The sequence below is a fragment of the Nothoprocta perdicaria genome, unplaced genomic scaffold (assembly GCF_003342845.1).
Source record: "Nothoprocta perdicaria isolate Ctin4 unplaced genomic scaffold, notPer1 scaffold_484, whole genome shotgun sequence".
NCBI classification, from domain to species: Eukaryota; Metazoa; Chordata; class Aves; order Tinamiformes; family Tinamidae; genus Nothoprocta; species Nothoprocta perdicaria.
In genome coordinates, this window is record NW_020455737.1 from 125,170 (window position 1) to 147,775 (window position 22,606).

The 22,606-nt window shown below is 51.5% G+C and overlaps 1 protein-coding gene across 1 annotated transcript; it reads left to right on the top strand.

The window, feature by feature from the left end:
• The first annotated feature begins 4,414 nt into the window (after window positions 1–4,414).
• GCKR (glucokinase regulator) lies at window positions 4,415–18,190 on the top strand. Its single transcript, XM_026047238.1, has 19 exons — window positions 4,415–4,552; window positions 6,428–6,583; window positions 6,964–7,032; window positions 7,292–7,360; window positions 8,356–8,429; window positions 9,449–9,515; window positions 9,931–9,984; window positions 10,845–10,939; window positions 11,565–11,670; window positions 11,968–12,086; window positions 12,302–12,400; window positions 12,987–13,084; window positions 13,343–13,419; window positions 14,093–14,189; window positions 15,182–15,279; window positions 15,685–15,768; window positions 16,226–16,375; window positions 17,297–17,431; window positions 17,791–18,190. Exons 1-19 carry the CDS (start codon window positions 4,493–4,495, stop codon window positions 17,956–17,958), a joined length of 1,875 nt encoding a protein of 624 aa, XP_025903023.1. The 5' UTR covers window positions 4,415–4,492; the 3' UTR covers window positions 17,959–18,190.
• Window positions 18,191–22,606: the final 4,416 nt, after the last annotated feature.

Here is a 22,606-nt window from a genome sequence, read left to right on the forward strand (position 1 = left end):
CGCGCCCCGCGCCCCGCGCTACCCACGGGGCTGCTCCGGGTCCCGCCGCCTCCCCGGCCGCACATCCAGCATGGGCTGCAGCCCGGAACCGCCGGCAGCACAGGGAGCAGCAGCACGTCCCAGCTCGCCGGGATGGCGCAGCACAGCGCGCTGTGCACGGCCCGGCACGGCCCGGCACCGCAGGGCACCGCAGGGCATCGCAGGGCATGGCAGGGCCCAGCCCAGCACGGCATGGCACGACAAGTCAGGGCAGGACATGTAAGGGTAGGACCTGTCAGAGTAGGACAGGACATGGCAGGGCAGGACATTGTGGAACTGTGTCACGGAGGGCAAAAATCAAAGACATACAGTGGCTGCTGGAGGGTGCGAGGGAAGGGCAGAGCCTCACCGTGATCCTTGGGGGATGATGGAGTGACCAGTCTGGGAAGTGTTTCCAGGCACATGACGGACAAGGAGGTGATCAGAAGTGGTCACCATGGATTCACCGAGGGAAATGATGCTGCAGCCACCTGATAGGCTCTGCAGTGGGAGGACGGCTGGGGAGATGAGCAGAGTTGTCTACCCTGACTTTCAATGCTGTCTCCCACAACACCCGCATAGGTGAGAGCAGAGCAGGGAGGACTGTGATCAGCAGCGCAGAGCTCAGCTGGAGGCCGTTCTCTAGGGGTGTCCCCTGGGGTCAGTGCTGGGACAAGGACAGCAGAACATTCCCATTAGTGGGCTGGGTGGAGGGATTGAGCCTCAGCAAGCTCACAGGCTGCAGGACACTGGGAGGAAAGGCTGGTGCCCTGAGAGCTGTGCAGCTACTCAGAGGTACCTGATCAGGCTGAGAGATGGGCAAAGAGGAACCTCGGGAGGTTCAGGAAAGGCAAGTGCACAGCTCAGCTGGGAGACTCGTGCTCTCATACGGTCACAGTTGGTGCATGACCGTGCTCAGCCCTCGCTGCTGCCTGGCTGGCATTCCTAGGCTGTGCGGCCCACGGCATCGGTTGTCCTGGACACGGAAAAGGACACGCTGTGCCGCCCAGGGCCGCCCTGGGAGCTTAGCAACCAGCTCCGCGCAGTGCCACGCTGGGCCCTCTGCACGCTGCACCGGAGCAGCCCTGGGACTGCGCGTGGGGCAGGCAGTGCCTGCTTGGGGCAGCGCCTGTGCAGTGCAAGCTCTTCATACATATCGTATTATCATTTGATTGTTTGGGGTTTTGGCCAGGCAAAATTCAACTTGCAATCACAAATTGGGAGCCAAGGCATGGAAATTGTGTCATATGCCTTGTGGTGCCACATGCTTGGAATTCACCGGGGAAATGCGTCAGCAGGCTGGCAATGCCATCCTTGCAGCAGCAGCCCCTGCCCCAGCCGTCCCTTCCCACCTGGCCGTGCTGGGTGCATGGGTCCCCAGTGCTCCCTCGAGCACAAGCTGTGCCTGGACAAGGAGCACAAGCACCATGTTTGGTTGCTGCGTGCCGTGTGTGACTGCAGTGCTCAACGTGGCAGGGCACACTGCTCCACTGCTGCTGCCCTCGCTCCTTCCCGTGCCCCATGCACTCTGCCTTGCATGCACCCAGGGTGTAGGAGGCTCTTCTAGAGGAAAGAGACTTCCCAGAGACTCCTTGGCTCTGGGATCCTCTATTCTCCATATCAGTCTTTAGTTTTGGCAGCAGTTGCTGAGGCAAATGTGAGGCTCTGGGAGAGATGCCAGCAGCAAGGGAATGCCCTGGCCCCAGTGCCGGGTTCCTGCACCCACAGCACACCTGCATCTTCCTCGACACAACTGCAAGGGTTTCCATTGCACCAGGAATTCACCTCTGTGTTGGTGGCACCTTAGGAAAGCCTTAGATTTATGATATAGCTATGCAGCTTTTTCATATGCTATCTATGAAATGGGCACATGCATTTTATGTCCCTAAAATCTGCATTACTTATCTTTAAGCTAGCATGAGGCAAGTTTGCAGCTTTATGAAAGGAATTACATGACATGGCCCGCAGTAGCTGGACGCTAACCTGTGGATCCTGGACCTCTCCAACTGTCCTCTTTTGGGTCACTGCACTTGTGTGTATTTTCCCCAAGAAATAACAAATTTGTGAACGCCTTTGCAGTCTCCATGCTCTCTGTCCTCTCTCTGACACAGCAGTTCTGTGCAGACCCTGTCCTGCCAGGGAGCAGCTGTGCGGCGCTGCCCATGTTGAAATGCTCCGTGGTCAGATCCCTGCGCCCCGGAGCACAGCGAGCCCTGACGCCCCCCACTCCCTCCCGCAGAGCCTCCACGAGCGCCCACAGCTTGTACACAGTTCACATCGGGCAGAATCACACCCTGAGCAAGCGCTGAGGTGCCCGGTGGCCGCGTCCTTCAGCGGGCGGCAGCCTGTGCGAGCGGGGCTGCGTGTGCAGTGCGGTGCAGCGCGTGTGCCTTGCCTCCCTGCTGYGCCCTGGCTGCCCCCGAGCACCCAGACCACCGGCCTGCCCACCGGCCTGCCCACATCGAAGGAGCACAATGTCCCAGAGGTATCTGAGGGTTCCGTACATCTACGTGCTGGCTGCARTACCTTATTTTCCATCTACAGGGATGGAAATAATGCATTTGTACCTCATGGTAACAGTGATGGAGAGCAGGCATGCACAGCAAATCACAGATATTTTCTGCAAAGCTACTACCTTCATACAAAGAAAGAGCTCAGCTCCATGGCCAGTTGTGGGCACAACCTTTGAGAAAAATCTTTGCTCCTGGGTAAATTACTAACAATTACTAACAATTTTCTTCATCTGGTGATTTCTTTTTTTTACTCTTGTGCTGCATAATGGATTTTGGAGAATTCACTGGCACCCAAGAACAGACATTTAAGCTTTTCATTACCATGGAGCTTTGTGAAGTCAAGAGTTCTGCTATGTAATTATGCACAATGTGCTAAATAATTTGTTCAGTCAGTTTTAGACCAAGCTCCTCAATTATTCCTTGTGGTACTTCTTAATTTCTATTATGAGAAATAGTTAATAATTGTTTGTAATTCTTATGCACTGCAGATTCTTATCATCTTTCTTAGCTCAATAGAGAGGCCATAAATCTAAAAAGAGGAGCTGATTATGGATATCAGTAGTCTGCAGTGTTGTACTGGCCATCGAGCCCACAAATGATGAGAGTTACTGAGCCTCTTGACTCAGTAAAATCAGACTTTAATTGTGATGGCACCTCCAGAGCAGAAGTTATTTGTTGTTACTGATTCTCCCACACTGGTGAATTGGAGATGGGATCTCTGAACCGAGGTGCAGATCAGCAGAGCTCTGTTGCAAAGCTCTGCAGCTGGGCAGGAAAGTTCCGTAAGGAGCTCCAGTGCATGCTGTGTGCCAGCTGCATGCCACTCCGCACGGACCAGCTGCCAGTCCCCCTTGCTGGCAGTGCTGGAGAAGGATGTAGATGAGGTGCTTAGTGCCATGGTTTAGCAATTACAATGTTGAAGGGTCGATGGTTGGACTTAATCTTGAAGGTTTTTTCCAACCATAATGAGTCTATGATGTATTATGAACAGAAGTGTGAGTCTGGCACCTAATAAGTATCAGTGCAACAAGCACATTGCAAGCTGCAAGTCTTTAAGTCAGGTCGTAATGCAAGCCCGTGTGTCTGGAGGTGGGTCCCTCTGGGAGGCTGCAGGCTGACGAATAGCTGTGCAGGACTGACGGGCAGGAATGGCAGCACAGCAAAAGACTTTCTCAAGGCTTCCAGCTCCAGACAAACCTCAGTAGAACTACACTTGCACTCTCACAAATGCTGGGAACTGCTCAGGGTTGCTGATGCAGGAAGTTTTCAGAATTACTGAATATAAAAAAAAGAAGGGGATTTCAGCCTTTGGAGTGGACCTGAGAATACATCATTTACAAGCACGGATGCTCTCACAGCTTCCCATGAGCAGGACTGAAGGGCACTGGGAGCAGGGGAGAGTAGTCCCAGCAGCTGGGCCTTCCCAGATGTGAGTGACCAGCTCCTGGGGAGATATGGAGGTAGCTCTGAAAGCTCAAGCTTGGATATATTTTAAGTTTTTCATTTCTTTCTTTCTTTACAGTTTTCTTCTATGGTTACCATAGCTGTGCATGGGCTCTTTCAGCCTTGCTGTGTCCAGCTGGTCCCCACATGTCCCTGATTGGAGGCCAGTACGTTCTTGCTGTGATATGTGGCTTGCTGGTTGCCTTGGCTGCTTGCTGCTTGTGTGGCAGCATGACGTAGGTAGTGCCCTTGTCCTGATGGAGCTGGGAGGCCATGCCCATAGCTAGAGACCCAGGGGGATAAGCTGGGGTAGCTCAATGCGGCAGCAGCACGCATGTAGAGAGCAACAGCTTGATCTTTAACTGTCTGGATTAATGATTACAGTGAAGGGCTGGTGATGGTAGGACGAAGCAAGCTGCAGTGAGTCCCAGCCCTTGCTGGACCCAGACGCATCTGGACAGCTGTGCTGGGCCCCAGGGACGCTGCCTGAGCGGCTCTGTCCTCTCAGGGCCACAACAATGCGAAGGACGAAGAAATACAGACACTTCATTGAGACGCCAGATGCCAGCAGATGGGAGGTGAGCACCCGGCGTGGTGTGGGTTGGTGCACTTTGCTGGGGAGAGATGCACGGTCAGGCACTGGCTATGCGCTGCACCAGAACCGAGTGCCTGCATCATCCAGCACAGCAGCTCTGGGCCAACGCAGTCTGCACCAGAACTGAGTGCCTGCAGCATGCAGCAAAGTAGCTCTGGGCCAAAGCAGCCTGCACCAGAACCCAGTGCCTGCAGCATCCAGCAAAGCAGCTCTGGGCCAACGCAGCCTGCACTGATCAGAGAGATCGGCGTGCCCAGCAGCTGCGGAACCACCGCTCTGAGTTTGTAGGGATGTAACAACAGTTTTCCTACTTCAGTGAACGGGTCTGTCTAAATGGGCCAAAAATAGTGTCAGATGAGGCACCTCTGTGCCCCCACTGTGGGTTCAAGGGTACATTGCAATCTCCGTTACTTTTAGCAAGGAGGGTAGGAGCTGCAAGCAGAGCCCTGCAGAGGAGCCCCTGGCAGATGTACTGGTGCACAGGGAAGCCAGCCTCATCATTGTCAAGAATCCCTTTTTCTTCAGTGCATCTCAGTGGGAGCCTGTCTCAAAAATTGGACCCTTCTGCTCTGCTAGAACAAACCTTTTAGGTTTTCCTAATGCTTGCTTTTTTTGTTTTTTTGTTTCAAAGCAGTCTCAAATAAACCTGGGAGCCAGTCAGCATTCTGCTTTCTCCTAGCTCAATGCAGCTACTTAAGTTAGCATTTCAGACTTAATCGTGGTGTCTCCAACACAAGTTTGGAGACTTCAGAGACTGAAGTGAATTTTTCTGTTTAGATAAAGAAGTCAGATGGCTTTTTCTGTACTTGTTGCTAACTAGATTCAAAGACAGAACTTTCCTCAGACCAGTATTTCCCACTTTGCTCTGGCAAGAGCGAGCAAAGATGCAGAGCTTAAAACTATGGGAGCATATCTTTGGTCTGTCCTTGGAATTCTGTGTCTGGGGACTAGAATAGGGCACTTAGTATTGGAAAAAAAACATCTGGGAAGTATACATCATAAGAGTTTTCGTTAGCATGAGAGACTGCAGAATAATTTTGAAGGAAATGTGAACACAAGTTTAAAAACTACCAACATGTTTTTTCAACTTTTTTTTTTTTCTTTTTTAACACTGATTATGGTAGATTAATATGGTGGCTTTCCTTGATAAGATAAAAAAATTGTTTTTGTTCGTTTGTTTGTTTCCAGTGATGTAAGTCCATTCAATCTTGCCTACTTGGACTTCAGCTGTGTTTTCCTAACAGTGCAATGGAGATGGCAGGGCTGGGGACAAGGATGGTCAGTAGGATAAGGCCTGGTTCAAGGACAGCTGGCAGCCAGCACTGCTGGAAGTGTCTGTGTGGCTTGAGCAGGCTGCACCGGAGACGTTAGCTCGGCTGAGCATTTCCATGAGGAGTTTTCACACCAAGCAGTGAACTGATGGAGCCGGCAGTGGCCTGGAATTAGGAGATTCCCTGAAGGCAAGGAGGGCTGGGATACTGCACAAGAACGGTGCAGCTGTGAAGGCTGGAGCACTAGGAGTGTAAGGACATCTCCAGGGTGCGCATGTCAGAAGGAATGCAAACATGGGAGGTCTGGGTCCATGGGTGCAGTGGGAAAAGCACCTCTGGGAAAAGCTGTTTGGCAGCAAACGCTGGTGGGGAAGGGCCGCTCTGCAGGTGCACGGGTTGGTGGGGATGATTTCCCATCCTACTCAACAGCCATGTCCACAGCAGCAGTGCCGATGCGCGTCCCGAAGCTTGCTGGTGACGTTCAGCCTGTCTGAAGCTGTCGGGGCCCCAGCAGAGCAGCTAGGGCTGGGCAGTGTTGTCCCTGTGTCTCTCTAGCCCCAGGCTCACCCTTGCTGGCCGCCTTGCAGCTGGCGGGCTACGAGGCCATGTTACCCATCAGTGAGAAGTCCAACCCCATCACACGAGAGTTAGACCAGGCTGACCCGGTGCAGATCGTGCAGCTACTGAAGGAGTGCGACGCGGAGATCTTCCAGGAGGAGGAGGAAGCCTTGCTCAACTACAAGGTACCAGAGGGCTGCAGCCTAGCATATCCCGCCTTCTTGAAGCTCCCTTTCCTTGCTCTGTGGAAGGGGCCCTTACTGGGACAGGGTGTCCCAGTGGGCAGCAACGTTGGTGGTGCATGGCAAGCACTACCTCATGAAGTACCCTGCCCTTGCCCTGTCCCCAGCCCTGGCATGGCTGCCGTGAGGAGGGGATAGCCCAGGGCTGCCTATGCCGTGCTGAGCCCTCTGGTCCCTGCATGTGGGTGTGGGACCATCTTGGCTTTGCACCTGGGGTGACACCTGGAGAAAAGCAGCCTCAGGTGGCCCCAGTACCCCTGATCTCAGGCAGCGTCTGGCTCAGGCGAGGTCCGTGTGTTCCCCAGCCCTGCTCTCCTCCTCAGAGGCTGTACAGTGAGGAAGTGCTGAAGACCATGATGGACATCATCAGCAAGGTGCAGGAGGTGCTGAAGGTGAGGGGCTGCAGCACTGTGCAGGGCTGCCTGCATGGTGCAGGGCCACCGACACGGCGCGGGACACAGTGTGGGGGCTGCCAATGTAGAGCAGGGCTGGGCTCAGCACAGAGTGGCTGGTGGGTAGGGAGCCTTTCTGTGAGCCCGTGGAGGTCCCAGGCGCAGCCACAGGGCCAGCACCAGGCCACACGTTTCACGCTGCAATTGGAGTGCGGGCCACGCAGCACCAGCCACTCGTCCTGCTCCTTCTCCTCTGCAGGATCCAGACAATGGTCTTATTGTCCTGAGCGGTGGCGGCACATCCGGAAGACTGGCCTTCCTCATTGCTGTGAGTAGCTCCTCTGCTCTGCGCATCTGCTGAGTGCGGGCGTTGCACTGGAGTCCAGAGCAAGACCAACCTGCAGTCGCCTTCCCTGACAATGCTTAGTCCCGGGCACTCAGGAACCGCAAGGCAGATTCTCCTATCAGCTGTGGAACTGTTTATCCCCTCCCATCCCGGCATTTATGACTGCTGCTCCTACCAGGCACTCAGTCCCAGCAGAGCCCTTGCAAAACTCTCCTGCCAAAGCAAGGTGGGAACCTCCTGTCTCTGAAGAGGCTCTAGCCAGAGTCAGCATCTTCTAGAGAGGTCTCCAGCAGCCAAGACACTCTTGTCTCTGAGCGCACTCCACCCCCTTTCCCATGCTCATAAAGACCACCCCATCCAGAGAAACACTGCTCAGGGATGTCCACTGCCCCAAACTGGCAGCACACCCTGCTCCCACTACCTGAGCTCTGCTGGAGTGGCCATTGAGCTACAGCAGTGGTCAAAGGAGTCAAGTTTTGCCCCACACTTGAAGTGAATGGGGGAGAGGGGGCACAGAATATTCTGAGGGCTCAAGGCTCTGCAGGTGAACTGGAGCTGTCCTCGGGTGTCAGTAGAATGCCCACAGGTAGCTGGGAGGGTGGGCTGGAGGCCAAGGCACCCTATGACAGCACTGGGGGACACTACTGATTTGCAGTTCCTATTTCTAGTCCCTGTTTCTGTTTATTAGGGGGCAAATCATGTGGCTCATATGGAAAGCAGGAAGAGCTTCCCATATCAGAAGACTCATCAGTAGTTTTTACCAGAACTGGAAACTGTGATGTAGATGGAACTGCCTGGCTCTGGAGATCTCTTGGGCCTGACACTTTGGTGTCTGCTTCATCTGGCCGTCACAAGAGATCTGACCTTCTACATTGCTCTGGCCAGGGTGTTCCCAAGGAGGGGCAGTCCGTAGTTTTGTTGCTTATATCCCTTTTTTTTTTTTTTCCCCAGTATAATACTTCGCTCTCTATCAACAGATTTCCTTTAATAAGATGCTAAAAGGCCTAGGTCAACTGCCCTGTTACACGTACATCATTGCTGGAGGAGATCGGTAAGGGCACTGAGTTTGCTTTCAGTTCTGCAAGTTGTGCTGTGGTTTGGGCAAGCAGGTGATTAGTGCATGGCATTCAAGCCTGGGAGCAGCAGATTACCTTTCTTGCTGGGCTGCCAGGTACAAGCAGACCTGGTATACTTCAGTCTGGGTATCCTAAGCTGCAGCAATTAGGGAGCAGAATGCCATTCCCACTGGACCCTGTATGTTCTTGCAGAGAGAAGCTTCATGTGAGATTTATCAGGGAGCACTATTAGCCCCAGATGTGTTCAGTGACCCACAGTAAATCCAGCAGCTGCATTCACAGCAGCTGTGGGTAACTGGCACATGGTAAGTAATCCTCATGCCAGGACAGTCCTGCAAAGCTCTTTGAGAACTCTACCCATTTGGATGAAATGGATGTGCTCAGTAACGTTTTCAGGTTCTGAGGCCAGGTGCCACAGGGTTGTCCATATCACTACTGCTCAGCTCTGCAAAACAAGATATATGCATTAAGATTACTTATCAGGAATGGTCCGTGAGCCATGTTAACATCCAAAAATTTCTTGGAGATAGTTTGGGAAGTGTTAATTGTCCTAGGCTGTTCTAATAATAATGAAACAGCATGGATAATCATGCTTCAGTGCCCAGGAATGGTGCCTGGCCTTTAATTTACTTGTGCAGACGTAGCCACTGTGTTTAATATGGCCAAATGCAGCTATCCAGCAGGAAGGAGCACAGGCTGGACCTGCAGATGGGTCTGCATCCTGCAGAGGATCAGAGGCTGGTAAGGATTTGGGAGTAGCATGGACAAGTGTCCTTTCTGGCTATAAACAGGAGAACAGTGAGGAAGATCATTCTTTTGTCTGGGGCTGAGGATAACAGACTCTTCTCCTGACAAGAACGTTAACACTTGGGCAATACAGAGAAGACAAAGACAATAGTTTGAGAATTGGGAAATGTCTTCAAGATAGACACAGAAAGAGTAATTTGTTAATCTGCCCCAGAGTAACTGCGGCTGGGCTCTGTTTTCCTTCTAGATCATTGGTGATGTCTCAGGAGGGGCTGGAAGACAGTGCTTTGCTGGGGATTGAGGAGCTAAGGAAGGTAAGAAAGGATGGGAAAGATGGAAAGAAGTCTGGCTGGCTCGTGGAGTGTGCATGGACCAGAGTGCATGATGAAGTCATGAAGGAATTGGTGCGGTGTGGTTAGGTGGGACAACATACTGGACAGCAAGAAAGTGCACAGACCAATTGCTGTGTGCTGTGTGCCTCCGGTGCGCTCCTTCCTCTCCCAGCGCTGGGGCAGAGTGTGGTGCAAAGGTCCTTCATCCACCTCTCCCAGTGAGAATGGTGTTTCTCTTCCAGCCAGCACCATGAGGAGTCTCTTTTCTACAGTCCTGGATGCACTGTCCCTTATTCAGCAGATTGATTCAGGGTCCCTTGCCAATATAGGGAGGAATGTTTTTTTCCAAATAAACTACAGTCTTTCCTTTTTTTTTTTTTTTTTCCTCCAAACTCAGGTCTGTGATGGGAAAAAGAGAGTGGTTTTTGTTGGCATCTCCTGTGGCTTATCTGTAAGTGCTTTGCTGGTGATGGCAGGTTGGCTGGGAGCGAGACTGATTCATAATTGCTGGCATGTTGAGTGGCAGTCACACTCAGGATGTACGAGATCCGTGGCAATCAGCCACGGTGGAAGCAGTCGGCCGCTCTCTTGGGTGGGTCTGTGGACATCTGGGTACCTGCGCTGGGGGTTCATCACTTTTGCCTGTTCCTGAAGGATGGATACTCCCTGCCACAGGTTAGTAGCTAGTATGAGACAGACAGAAATCCCCAAGGGTCTTTAAAAAGTGTTTTCAGATACTGGTCTGCAGTATCTGCACTCTCAGAATCACTGAGGTTGGATGGAACCTTCAGAAATCATCTAATCCAATCTGCTTTACAAGCAGGGTCACCTAGAGCACATTGCACAGATTTTCCATCCATATTCTGCCTCACAGGAGACACCACATCCTTTGCACAGCAGTTTCAATGTAATTCATAATGTAGTTAAGCTAAAGCACTTTGAGAGATATCACAGACATCCTGAAATCCTTCAGAAGTTTATAAACGCCACCAATGACATGTCATCAGAGATTACATTGCTAATACAGTCTGCTAAATATTAAGAACCACAGATTCGTCTTTTAACAAAAAACAAAGTTTGGTCTTTAGAAACATAGTGAGAAAGTATTGGTACATGCATATCTCTGAGAGCAAATTAGGCCCTCCTGTACCTGGATGGTCCCTGGCTTAGAGGATCTTAGTCTGACCTTAGGATTCCTTTTTAGTTGCATGTGTATAAGACATGTGGTGGCAGTAAGCATTTGGGAGCACCTCTGGTGTGCTCCAAGCAGTGCACAGATGGCAGAGGGGTTACGGCTTTGCTTTGTTCCAGGCTCCATTTGTGGCAGGACAGCTGGATTTCTGCATGAATAATCTGGATATCTTCCTGCCAGTCCTGGTGGGATTCAACCCTGTCAGCATGGCCAGGTAATACCTGCACCAGTTCAAGGGGGGTCAGAGGAGGGTGCAGCCATCCCACACGAGCCTGGAATAGATCCCTACCAGACAGCAAAGCTCCCATCCAGGTTGGCCTTCCAAGCCTGTTTCCGCTGAGATCTGAGTGTATGTCTCGTGCCAAGGGGGGTGTCATTTTGTGGGCAGCCTGGTAGAGCAGAGCGTAGCTGGCAGAAGTGGGAAAGAAAGCTCAGGACTGACAGGGCAGATGCCAGGACTCTGCTGGGAAGCCAGATTGCCCTGGGTGTACAGCTCCCAAAAGCCATGGCGGGCTGAGGGGTGTCTAGAGCCTTTGGAGGCAGGCAAGGGCCACAGCTGCTTAATCCTGTGTCACTGAAGCTGCGTGGGAGCAGGGTAAGGTTTTAGGTCAGGATCCCATTTCTCTAGCAGGGATGTGAACGTAAGGGTCATAGAATGAGGCTGAGTCAGTACGGTCTCAGGCTCGCCACAGATATGCCATAGAGCACAGAAAGCCCTGCCAGTGGATGGGCAGCCTTGAGCAGAGATGCCAGCTTCTCTCCCTCCAGGGCACAGCCTCACAGGGACCTGAGGCTCGGGAAGGGGAGGTATCTTCTGTTACGCTGCGTGTCTTCCACAGGAATGACAGGATCGAGGGCTGGCACTCCACCTTCCGCCAGGTTGCTGAACGGATGCAGAAGCTCCAAGAACTGCACAAAGCCTTCATCCTCAACCCTGTGGTAGGGGTGGGTAGTGCTCCCCTGCACAGTCCTGCCCTCCTCGGGAATGACCCTTTGCCTCTTTGCTGTGGTCTCCCCAATAGCCAAGGCTGTTTCTCATTATCCACAGGGTGTTACAATGAGGAAAGGCCCAGAGATCATGGAAGACAAGGGGAACTTAGAGGGGGAAGGCAGCTGAACTTGAAGGGGAAGGCAGCTGAACTACGAGACCCTTCTCTGGGTTGCAGTGTCAGGACTTGACTCAATTACAAAGAATGTTTGATGGACAATATCCCTATACAACTCTTTTTTTCTCTCCCACAGCCTGAAGGCATCTGTGGCGCTTCACGGATGAAAGGTGGGAGTGCCACCAAGATCCTGCTAGAGACCCTGCTGCTGGCAGCACATAAGAGCATCTCCAGGATGACTGAGATCTCAGACAAGTGAGTGTTGGGTTGCTGAATTCTGGCAAGCAAGCAGCCTCCCTGTGATGTATGGCTGTTGTTACAGGTGGTGCTGGTCTCTGAAAAGAGAAAGCTGCTGCTTGGTATGAGTGGCACCTGGGCTGGCCTCTGTCTTGAGAGGATGCAGCACCTGGGCCTGTTTGACTGGGTGCATGGGCTTCTTAGAGCCTCAGCTACACCCAACCTCTTCCTAGGTGCCTTGTGGAGATCCTGAGAACATACGAACGGGCACACAAAGTCACCTACGCTCAGAGCAGAAAGATAGCTGCCTTACTGAATCAAGCAGGTACCAGGTGAGGTGTGCTGTCAGCCCTCTCCTACCTGGAGCTGCAAGGCTGGCTCTGGGTGTGGAGGAAGGGGTTCGGTCGCAGTGGGCACAGCTTCGGGCAAAAGCCAGTGAAGTGCCTGCTTCAGCACCTGCCCAAACGAGAAAATGCAGCTTGAGCAAAAGCAGGAGGCAAGCTCCACCATAGCCTGTTCACCTCAAATGCTACCACATATTGATTGCAGCTTCCCTCCTGTGTTCACCAGCTGCATCCCCTGAGGATGTCAATGGTGGCAGCTCCCACATGTTCCACGGGCTCTGCTCTTCTGCCTGCATCTTGCAGTCTCCCCGTTCTCAGCTTTCCCTACCCCAGCACTCTCCTTACTCATCACCCTCTGCTGAGCTGCTCCCACATCCAGCTCTTTTGGCATCTTACCCTGGGCTATTCCTGCACCCCACAGAGCTGATTGCCCTGTGCTGGGCTGTTCCTGCACCAGTGCTGCTGACAGCTCTTCTGGCTGCACAAGAACCCATGCATATCCTGCGCTGTGCTGGGCTCTCCAAAGCTCTCAGCACTGCCACTCAGTGATCACCTCTTGCTGTACCTTCTCCAGCCTGCAGAGGAAGGCCTGTGTGTACATGGTGGGCTGGCACACACTTGGTCTTATTGCGATCATGGATGGTGTGGACTGCATCCCAACCTTTGGGGCAGGTAAGGAATGATGCTGTGTTGCAGAGATAGGGGATCCCACACTCTGCCTGTGGGATGTGCTGTGTCCTTCACAAGGCCAAGGCAGGGGCTCCCTGATAGCTGCGAATCACTCAAGGAGGGTCCTGGGATTGCACCTGGTCCGGTGAGTGGCTGTCATGGAGTCCAGCCCCACTCCCACCCTCTCTTCTGCGTTTGTGCTCCAAGCCCTGAACTACTGCCTTGGCTTGCTTGCCTGTTTCCCTGTAATTTTCTCCACAGACACCAAGGATGTGCGAGGCTTCCTAATTGGGGACCACAGTGAGCTCTTTAACCAAGAGACAGAGCTACTAGCACAGGTAAGATCTGTCTACGCAAGAGCAGCAGGAAGGCCCAGTCTGCTGGAGTTACTGGGACAGTGTCTCTCTGCCTGGGGGCTCCTGTAGATCACCCAACAATATCAGGCGCCTGATTGTGCAGGATTGTGCACTGAGGTGATTGTGCAGGATTGTGCACTGAGATCAATCCAATGCACTGAGAACCCTGAGTGAAACAGAAACAGAGCGCTGTTTCTCCACGCAGTGAGATGCCAGCTGGCTGCCTCCTGCTTGGGCTCCCTAGTGCCTGGCAGACACGGGTACCCTGAGACAAGACCAGGGAATGACCTGACTGGGGCTTGAGCACAAAATGCACTCAGCAAGAGCACTCCCACTCCTGATGGGAGAGTGGGGAAGGCAAAGACAGGGTGTTCTTGCGAGGCTTAGGGACAAGTTGAGAGGAAATGGCACCAGTTGGAAAACAGGAAAATCCTGTTAGATACAAGGAAAACTGAGGTGGCAGGTGGTGTCTGGCTTGTGCTGCCTCTTGACGCCCACCCCATCCCCTGCACTGAGCCTAGTGCAGGCTGGTGTGAAGGATCCTCTTGGCAAAAGGAGTCTGTGGAAGCACTGGTGTTGAAGGAGCAGGGGTGCAGCAGAGCAGAGGAGCCTGCAGCAGAGCTGAGGCCATTGTAAGCAGCACCTTTTCTTGCAGAGCCCACGGCTCGCATTCTCTCAGGAGGACTTTGTGAAGACTATTCTGCCCTCCCTGACCGAGCTCGACACAGTCCTCTTCCTCTTCACCCTGGATGGTGAGACGAGACTGCAGGCAGCTGGCAGTGCTGGGGACGCTGTGAACCAGGGGGCAGCTGTTGAGGCTACTGGGGACGTGGGGGTGGCCGAGAGCAGAGCTTAGCAGGCAGAGAGCTGGGGGCAGGTGCCTCAGGCCAGCACGCACCCAAGGAGGGGGAGGCGGTGTGGGAGAGGAGGGATATTTGCAGGCAAGAGGCACATGCATGGAGGGGAGGTCCATGGGCACACACCACACCAGGGCACACATGTGTGCATGTGAGCATGCATGAATGGCTGCGTGCCTGTGTGTGAAGGACATGTATTCCAGTGCGTACATGTGTGAGGAAGGCCATGTCCACTGGTGTGCATGCGTGTGAATGTGAGTGTTCAGGCAAGGGTGTTTGTGTATGACACCCGTGTAAGGGCATGCACCAAGGGCGGTTTGCACACTCATATACATGCTTGGGAATCACATGCATGTGCGGCGCAAGGGCTTGGGGTGAGGAGCGTGTGTGTTGGGCACTGTGTGTATGTCTCGGCCATATAGGGGCATGTGTGTGAGTGTGCAAGCTTATTTCTGTTTGTGTATGGACTGTGTTTGTGTACATTACGGGCACGTTTGTGTGTGTGAGTCACTGCGGGGGTGAGGGAAGGGCACCAGTGCATGGAGCAGGAGCTCATGTTCTCYGGGACGTGTGAATGCTGGGCACAGGGACCTGTGTGCACATGAGGGCGCTCAGGTGAGTCTCTGTATTTAGATCTTCAACATGAGTGGGGATGTGGGTGCAGGTGCGACAGTGACACTTGGTGTGTATGTGAGGGGCTTTGGCATGTAGATCCCGTGTGGATGTGTGTAAGGGTGTGTGTACATGTTTAGAAGCTGTGTTCACATACACAGACATGCAGGCCGCTTTGGCTGGGTCTCCTGGAAAGGGGCTTTTTTCCTCTTCCTGGTGTGTTTTTCCTGGTAGCTAATTCTGGGCTCTGTCTGCATCTCCTTCCTTGTCCCAAGATGACCTTGCTGAAGTGGAGGAGCTTGTGGTCCAGGTGAAGGAGAAGACATCAAACATCCAGGCACTGTCTCATGCCACAGTTGGCCAAAACCTTCCAGTAAGAGAAAGGAAGACCTTGCCTCATTGCAGCCTGTAAGGACAGCGGCACAGGGTGTAATCAGACCATGACTAACAAAGCTGCTTTAGATGCCTTCATATTAGCAAGCCAAAGAGAGGTTCTTGCCGCAGGTGCCCTGGCCCTGCTCTGACTTCATTTACAGTCTCATGGGGACAAAAGTGACCATGTGCTGGTATGCCTCTTTGGTGTTTGTTTTTCATTTGGGATGTGTTGGTTGCCCCGGTGCATGAGCATCCAACCCACTTCCTACAGCTGTCAGCAACCTTAGGCATCCCCAAGGTCCCATTGTTCCCCTTGCCCACATGCTCCTGGCTCCGGGATGTGCAGATGAGAAGCTGGGTGGTCCCTGCTATAGGAGCAGACTTTTTTCCTTTTCTCCACCAGGCCTCCCTCAAGAAGTTGTTCCCAGCCATCATCAGCATTGTGTGGCCCATACTGTTCCTGGAGTACGAAGGGAATTTTATCCAGGTACCAGCCTCTGCCTGCTTCCCTCTGAAGGAGGCTGCATTTGTGTGCTGGTCTTGGGTCACTTCCCCTGGGCAAAGGCTGCAGGTAGCTCCTTCCCATGCCAAAGGGCTAACACGACCCTCCAGCCTAGGCAAGGCCGTCCCATGCCTGGAAGCAGCCAGCACGGGCGGCAAGAGCACTGCCGGGGGGCCCCTGTGACGGGCGGATGAGCAGAACCACGCTGCTCCTGTGTGCAGGATGCTGACTCTTTGGCTCTGCAGCTGTTCCTGGGCTAGATCAAGCTGAGGTGTCCAAACCATTGCCACCAGTGCTGCTGGCCATGATCTGGTGAATCTCCGAAGCCCTGTGCTGTCCAATGGCCCTGGGCTGTATCCAAGAAGAGTGTTGGCCACAGAGGTGGTATAAGTCCTTGTTGGTGGCCCTGCTCCTTCAGATCATGTCTCTGTGTTTTGCACAGAAGTTCCAGCGGGAACTAAGCACCAAGTGGATCCTCAACACGGTCAGCACTGGGGCCCATGTTCTGAAGGGCAACATCCTACACAACTATATGGTAGACTTGCGGATCAGCAACTCCAAGCTCTTCTGGAGGGCAGTGTCCATCCTACAGGTATTACACTCCTGGGCAACAGCTCAGGGAAAGGTAGGGAGTCTCCATGTCAGGTCCCTGAAGCCAGGATCAGATGGACCTCTGAACTGAGGAGAGAAGAGACCAAGCTCACTGTGAGAAAAGGAGGCCAGGCTCTTCTTGGGAAGTTCAGTGCTCCTGGCAAAGCCCTTTGCTGATTACTGGTGTTGCTTCTGTACAGACTGGCACTACACAGAAAACAGCCAACCCTTGTTTTCTGGCAATTTCCATATCTAGTGACATGGTGAGGATCCAGATTGATCCCAGGAGAGGTCTGTGGACCTCCAGGCAGCTCAGTGTCTGGAACCCTATGAAGCTGGAAGTTGAGGAGGCCTCCAGAGGAAAGTGGGAAGTGTGCATAGCTAGAAACTTCCGTCAGAGTTCACCGCTCACTTTATCAGAGCTCTGAGGGTTGCTGAGGCAGGTTTGCACAAGGCCCCTGAGGAAAGTTTCTGAGGGTCTGGGGGCTCCTAAGGCAGACTGAACCCAGAGCCAGAGAGACTGTGGGATCTGCGTGACTGGAGATACTGAGGCTTGTCAGCACATGGTCCTGAGCAACCTGCTCTAGGACCTGCTTTGATCTGGGGGTCAAACTAAGACCTCTAGAAATCTTTTCCTGCCTGAGTTATTCTATGACTTAAATGAGATGCCACTGTCTGATGCTGCACTATCCAGACAATGAGAATCATTAAAAGAGCCCAGAGAACTGTCAGACTGGTTATTGGCCAGCACGCACCTTCTCTGTACTGTCTTGTTCGTAGACGTGCATGGACACATATGGGCATTTGCACAGACATAGGTATTACTGTCTGTAGCTGTGCTTCATCTCCACTTTGCCTTCTTTCTCTCCATTTGCTGAGGGACATCTCTGTGCTGCCTGTAATGTGTGCACTTGCTTTGCAGCGGTTCACAGGGCACACGCAGGCCAGGTGCCTAGACAGCCTCCTGCATGTCATCTATGACTCTGAGGTGCTGTTGGATGACCTCCGTGGCAAAGAGATCTCCACGCACGTAGGGGTAGCAACTGAAAAAACCCAGGTAACTTGGATCCTTTTCACCACTCAGGCTTCATCCTTCTGTTCATGGCACAAGACGCTGGGAAACTCAGGCCTGGCACTGGGTGCTTTCATGCCAGGCAGGAGTTAGACACACTACTGCATGCAGACGATGGGGACTGGCCTCTGAAAACCAGCCTGAGCAGAGCAGCAGCGCTGGATGAGCACCAATGGAGCATTTCCCTGGCAGGCCGGGGCTGTGCTACCAGTGAGCAGGGAGCCTTTGGCCCTCGGGCTGGAGGGGGATCCACTAGCACACCATGACGCCTAAGAGCTCCCATCTCTCTGGGTAGTCAGGGTGGTCCAGCAGCTATTCTGATGCCCTCTCTCCTCTCCTTGCAGGTTGTCCCCACAGCTCTGCTGTGCTTGTTGAGGAACTATTCAGTGCAGGAAGCCCGAATGCGCCTGGACACCTCACACTCCATCCGTGCTGCCATTGAGGCGTCCCTGAATGCCCCAGGGCACAAGCGAGGAACAGAAAGATCTGATACTGCAAGCAGGACTACATAGGAAGCACCATCCTACCTCCAAGGAGACATGCAGATAGGGATTTTGGTGTTTGTGTTGGTCCAAGCATGTGCTCTCACTGGGCAGCCCCGCTGTCTTCCAGCCATGGAGGCTCTCTAAGGGCCTCGACCAAGAGCAGGAGCTGGATGGGGTGAACGCACCTTCCCAGCTCTTGGGCAGGGGTTGGTACTCTGGAGTCTTCTGCTTTGCCTTGGGTTCCTGGGGTCTCCTCAGGTGAAGTGAAGCAATACCCTGCCTAGGGACCTCCTGCAGGAGTTAAAACTTCACTGACAGTCCCAGAGCTACAGGAGCTATCTGAGCTGTGGGCTGTAGGGAAGGCAGGAGCAGGGGATTGTGTCTGTTCACGTGAGGAATAGTCAGAGCTGTAGTCTCTGAGATGAGCACTTGTTCCCCTTGGATAGGTAGAGCAAAAAAAAAACCACAGGAATGGAATGGACCATCTGAGTCATCAAATTAAGCCTCTGCTCTCAGGACCAAAATACTATATACTCTCTTAAATGAACTGGATTTCATATAATCCATTTGATTGCTCATTCTTTTTTTTTTTTTTTTTTTTTTTTTTCCCATTAGAAGACTTTCAAACCTTGTTCCTTTGACATTTGTGTCTCTTACTTGTTTTAGCCTCAGCTCTTTCATGGCCAACAAACTGACTCCAGCCTTAGTCCCTTGAATGAAATCATGTCCTCTTGCGTAGTCCTGCTGCGTCAGACAAGCTGTGCACCACTGGCCATCGCCTGTAATGCAGGCACAATTCCTCTTAGGATCACTGCCAGCACCTGCCCTCTCCACATGCACCCTTTGACTACATTTCTTGTGAATGCACCGCAGCAGTACTCCCCATCCTGTAGGTAGGGCTGCACCAGGTCCTTGCACCACAACAGTAATATTCCTCCCCCTCTCCTGGAAGCAGGATGTAGCCCAATCTGATTTGCTCCTCATGCTCTCAGGGCCATGCACAGAGCAGATGGATGAGCACGTTGCTGCTGGGTACTGTCAAAGTTAGTGCCACTACTATACACTTCATCCAGTTTTCCCTTATGGCCAGCACTAACCTTACCGGTGTGACTGGTGGCATCAAGGACACAAGTCCTCTAACCTGCATATTCAAATAGGGTCAGATGAAGGATATCCAAGGGAGCCAGATCCCCCTTGGCAGTAGAGGGAGCTGGGGGTGGCCTAGCCAGCATCTGAGACCTGCCCTGTGGCTGTCTGATGGGGGCTGATCTGAGCTCCTCCTGAGCAGGGCCCGACTGCTCAGTCTCAGCCTAGAACTAAAAGCGCTTAGTCTGCCACACACGTCATGCTGGCTTGCACATCAGAGCTTCACCTGCTCTCCTTTACACCAAGCAGTGTGTTCTGGGTGCCACACTTACCTCTCATTTGAAAACACTTCCTGCCTGTCTTCTCCTCTAAGTCACTAATTGACACAGCAGACAAGACTGGACTCACTAGCTGAGGATTAAGGAACTTGATGGCTGCACCTGGCTCTAGAGAGCTGCACTGCTGGCATCCCTTCGTGACCTGCTCCACACTTACTGTTTTGAGCCTGCCTACTTTGTTTTTAGCTACCCTTTTGGCGCCTGGCAGCTGTTTTTCTGAAAGACATACAGCCCAGAAAATCTTTTCCCCCTTTTTTTTTTTTTTCCTCCTAGAATAATGGCTGGCTGATCCAGGCACACAAGTAAATTGGTCTGCTGTGACTTTAGGTTCTAAAACCTCTCAAATAAAACTTTTTCTTTTTTTTTTTTTTTGCACTGCTTCCAAGGTCCAGGTTCAGCTAATTGTGACCCATAGTGCAGAGCACCTTTTCTCCATCATTTTCCTTAACCTAAGCTGAAGTCAGTACTGGCAGGATGGGCAGCCTGCGCTCCGGGGCTTGGCACAGCCCAGCTGGCCTCACGGGCGGCTCAGTAGTGCCTGGTCTCATTCCTAGCGTCACAGCATCCAAGAGTAATATCAACCCTCTGGCTGGATGCTTTTCACACAGGTTACCCAGCAAACACCAGCCCTGGCTCCCCAACCTGTGGCAACTGCTCAGCAAAACATCCGCTGGTCCTGCAAAGAAAACTAGGTAGTGGAAAAGCTTGCCTGGCAAAGGTGTGGAGTCTTCACCACTGAAGATGACAATACATAAATGCATAAAGTGTCAGAAGCACAACCTCAGGAATCACAGCTGTATGTTTGATGTGTATGTAGGGATGTTTGCTGTGGTTTCATTCCTGTTAGCTGCACGCCGCAGTCAGGCTCCTTCATTCTGGATGGAACAGCCAACTGATACTGTGGGCTCCGTGTAAGCTGCATCCCTTGATTTACAGCTCCCCGCGTATCTAGGCAGAGCAGCTCAATTTTGGAACATTCTGCCATCATTAAAACAGCTAAAGAACGGTAAAGCTCCTGCACTAGACAACTGTCAAAGCAGACTGCTCAAAAATCATCTGAGAAGCTCTGTGAATTGTWATTAATGGATTTTAATCATTCTTGGAAGAATGAGGAAGTGCCTGAGGTTTACGGAAAACAAACAAAAAATATAATCTCCTTTCCTTTGGGGAAAATAAAAAAGAAAAAAAGAAAACCACAGAACAAAACAACCTTAGCATTTCTGTAAGGTATTGTTCTAGGGCTGCACATGCCATCCAGTGCTACACAAAGGTCAATGGAGCACATATTAGGTGCTAGTTACTAATTGCTTAAAAAGGCTTTATTAGGACAAAGTAGAATCCCAGAGTCTGCAGCTATGTACTATCTTTATCAATAATGCTGATGAAAGTAAAAAGCAACTGCCAAGAAAATCTTCAAATTAAAAAAGCTGATGCCAAATGAAAGCAACAAAGCCATTAACTATATAGCAAAGTTTTATGAAACAATTCCTCAACCAAAAAAAAAAAAGTTATTGAGTTCTATGCTGCAATAATTCAGTGAAATATATACACATATTTTTAAACAGAAGAAAGGACAGACTAGTTCATCATATTGCTGTCTGGATATAAACTCTTTAAAATTGTGTTTATATGAAGAAAGTAGGCCCTCAAACAAATTTGATATGAATTTAAATTAGAATGATTAAGATAAAGGATTTCTAACGAGGTGTAAACACTGTAATGCAGCATCTGAATAGGAAAAGAAATAGTTACTAAGAGCACACAGACATTATCAGTCTATTCTACATAACTAGACCAATTGAACCTAGCTGCCTCTGGACTTAAACAAAATCCACCATCGGGCTATGTCTAAAAATAAGCTGGAAGAAATTTCTGATACAATAACACTATTTGAGTTACCACAATTGAGCAGTACGAGATTGAGCATTTGAGCAATTGAGCAGCAGKAGGAGCGTTGCCAGCAGGTCAAGGGAGATGATTCTGCCCCTCTACTSAGCTCTGGTGAGGCCGCACCTGGAGTACTGTGTGCAGTTCTGGGCTCCCCAGGACAAGAAGGACTTGGAGCTTCTCGAGAGGGTCCAGCGGAGAGCAACTAGGATGATTAAGGGAATGGAACATCTCTCGTATGAGGAGAGACTGAGTGAGCTGGGCATGTTTTCTCTGGAGAAGAGAAGGCTGAGAGGGGATATGATTAACATGTATAAGTTCAGGAAGGGAGAATGCAGGGAGGAAGGGGACAAGCTGTTTTCACTGGTGGCTACCGATAGGACGAGGGGTAATGGCCACAAGCTGGAGCATARGAAGTTCCATCTCCAGGTGAGGAGGAACTTCTTTACTGTGAGGGTGACAGAGCAGTGGAACAGGCTACCCAGGGAGGTTGTGGAGTCTCCTTGTCTGGAGGTCTTCCAAACCCGCCTGGATGCCACCCTGTGCCACATGCTCTAGGTGTGCCTGCTTGAGCGGAAAGGTTGGACTAGATGATCTCTAGAGGTCTCTTCCAACCTTGAACATTCTGTGAGATGCAGAGACTGAAATTAAAAATAATTCCAATGAGAAGGCACATATTTTTTAATATAATTAATCACTGGAACAACTATCTACTGTCTAGCTGTTTTCTCTTACTTTTTTTCCTCCATCAAATTTGATCTTTTTTAAGCATGTACTTGCTTGAACAGAAGAAGGTCAAATTTGCTAGGGTAGGATTTTTGACCTGGATTTGCAAAAAGCCAGGCCATACCTACTCACTAAACAGCTACCAAAAGCAGCAAACATTAGACTCCTGGGTGCTTGAAGGGCAAATATAACTGAGCATGCCAGGCTGTGGTTCAACTGCCTGTTGCTATAGATGTATTTACAGCACAGTGTACACATAATGCTCTCTATACCCCAGTATGCACACCTTCCTTCGGGTGTTGCTAGTTTTTCCCAAACTCTAAGAGCAGTATTTTGGGGCACCACTGCAACAGCTTTAGTCCATTGACAGCAAGTAGGAGCAGGAACTTCTGAGCAGGCCACGCTGCTGAGAAGTGGTGGACTGTGCTGGTGCAGGCCTGGCCTTGCACTGCCAAATCTCCTCTGTGTATAGCAGCACCACCAATTCACCAGTTGGTCACTSCAGCAAAAGACCCACCACAACACTGATGGAGGTGAGTAGAGAGGGATGATGGATGGACCGTTAGATACTGATTTTTGTTCTGCGTCACATTAAATGTGAGACTACGTTGTTGTTTTGAAAAATCCAGACAGTAATG

Coding starts and splice junctions, on each gene's coding strand:
- GCKR (XM_026047238.1), top strand. CDS start 4,493: ATGCGAAGGACGAAGAAATACAGACACTTCATTGAGACGCCAGATGCC. Junction 4,553..6,427: donor CAGATGCCAGCAGATGGGAG/GTGAGCACCCGG, acceptor GCCGCCTTGCAG/CTGGCGGGCTACGAGGCCAT. Junction 16,376..17,296: donor GGGCAGTGTCCATCCTACAG/GTATTACACTCC, acceptor CTTGCTTTGCAG/CGGTTCACAGGGCACACGCA.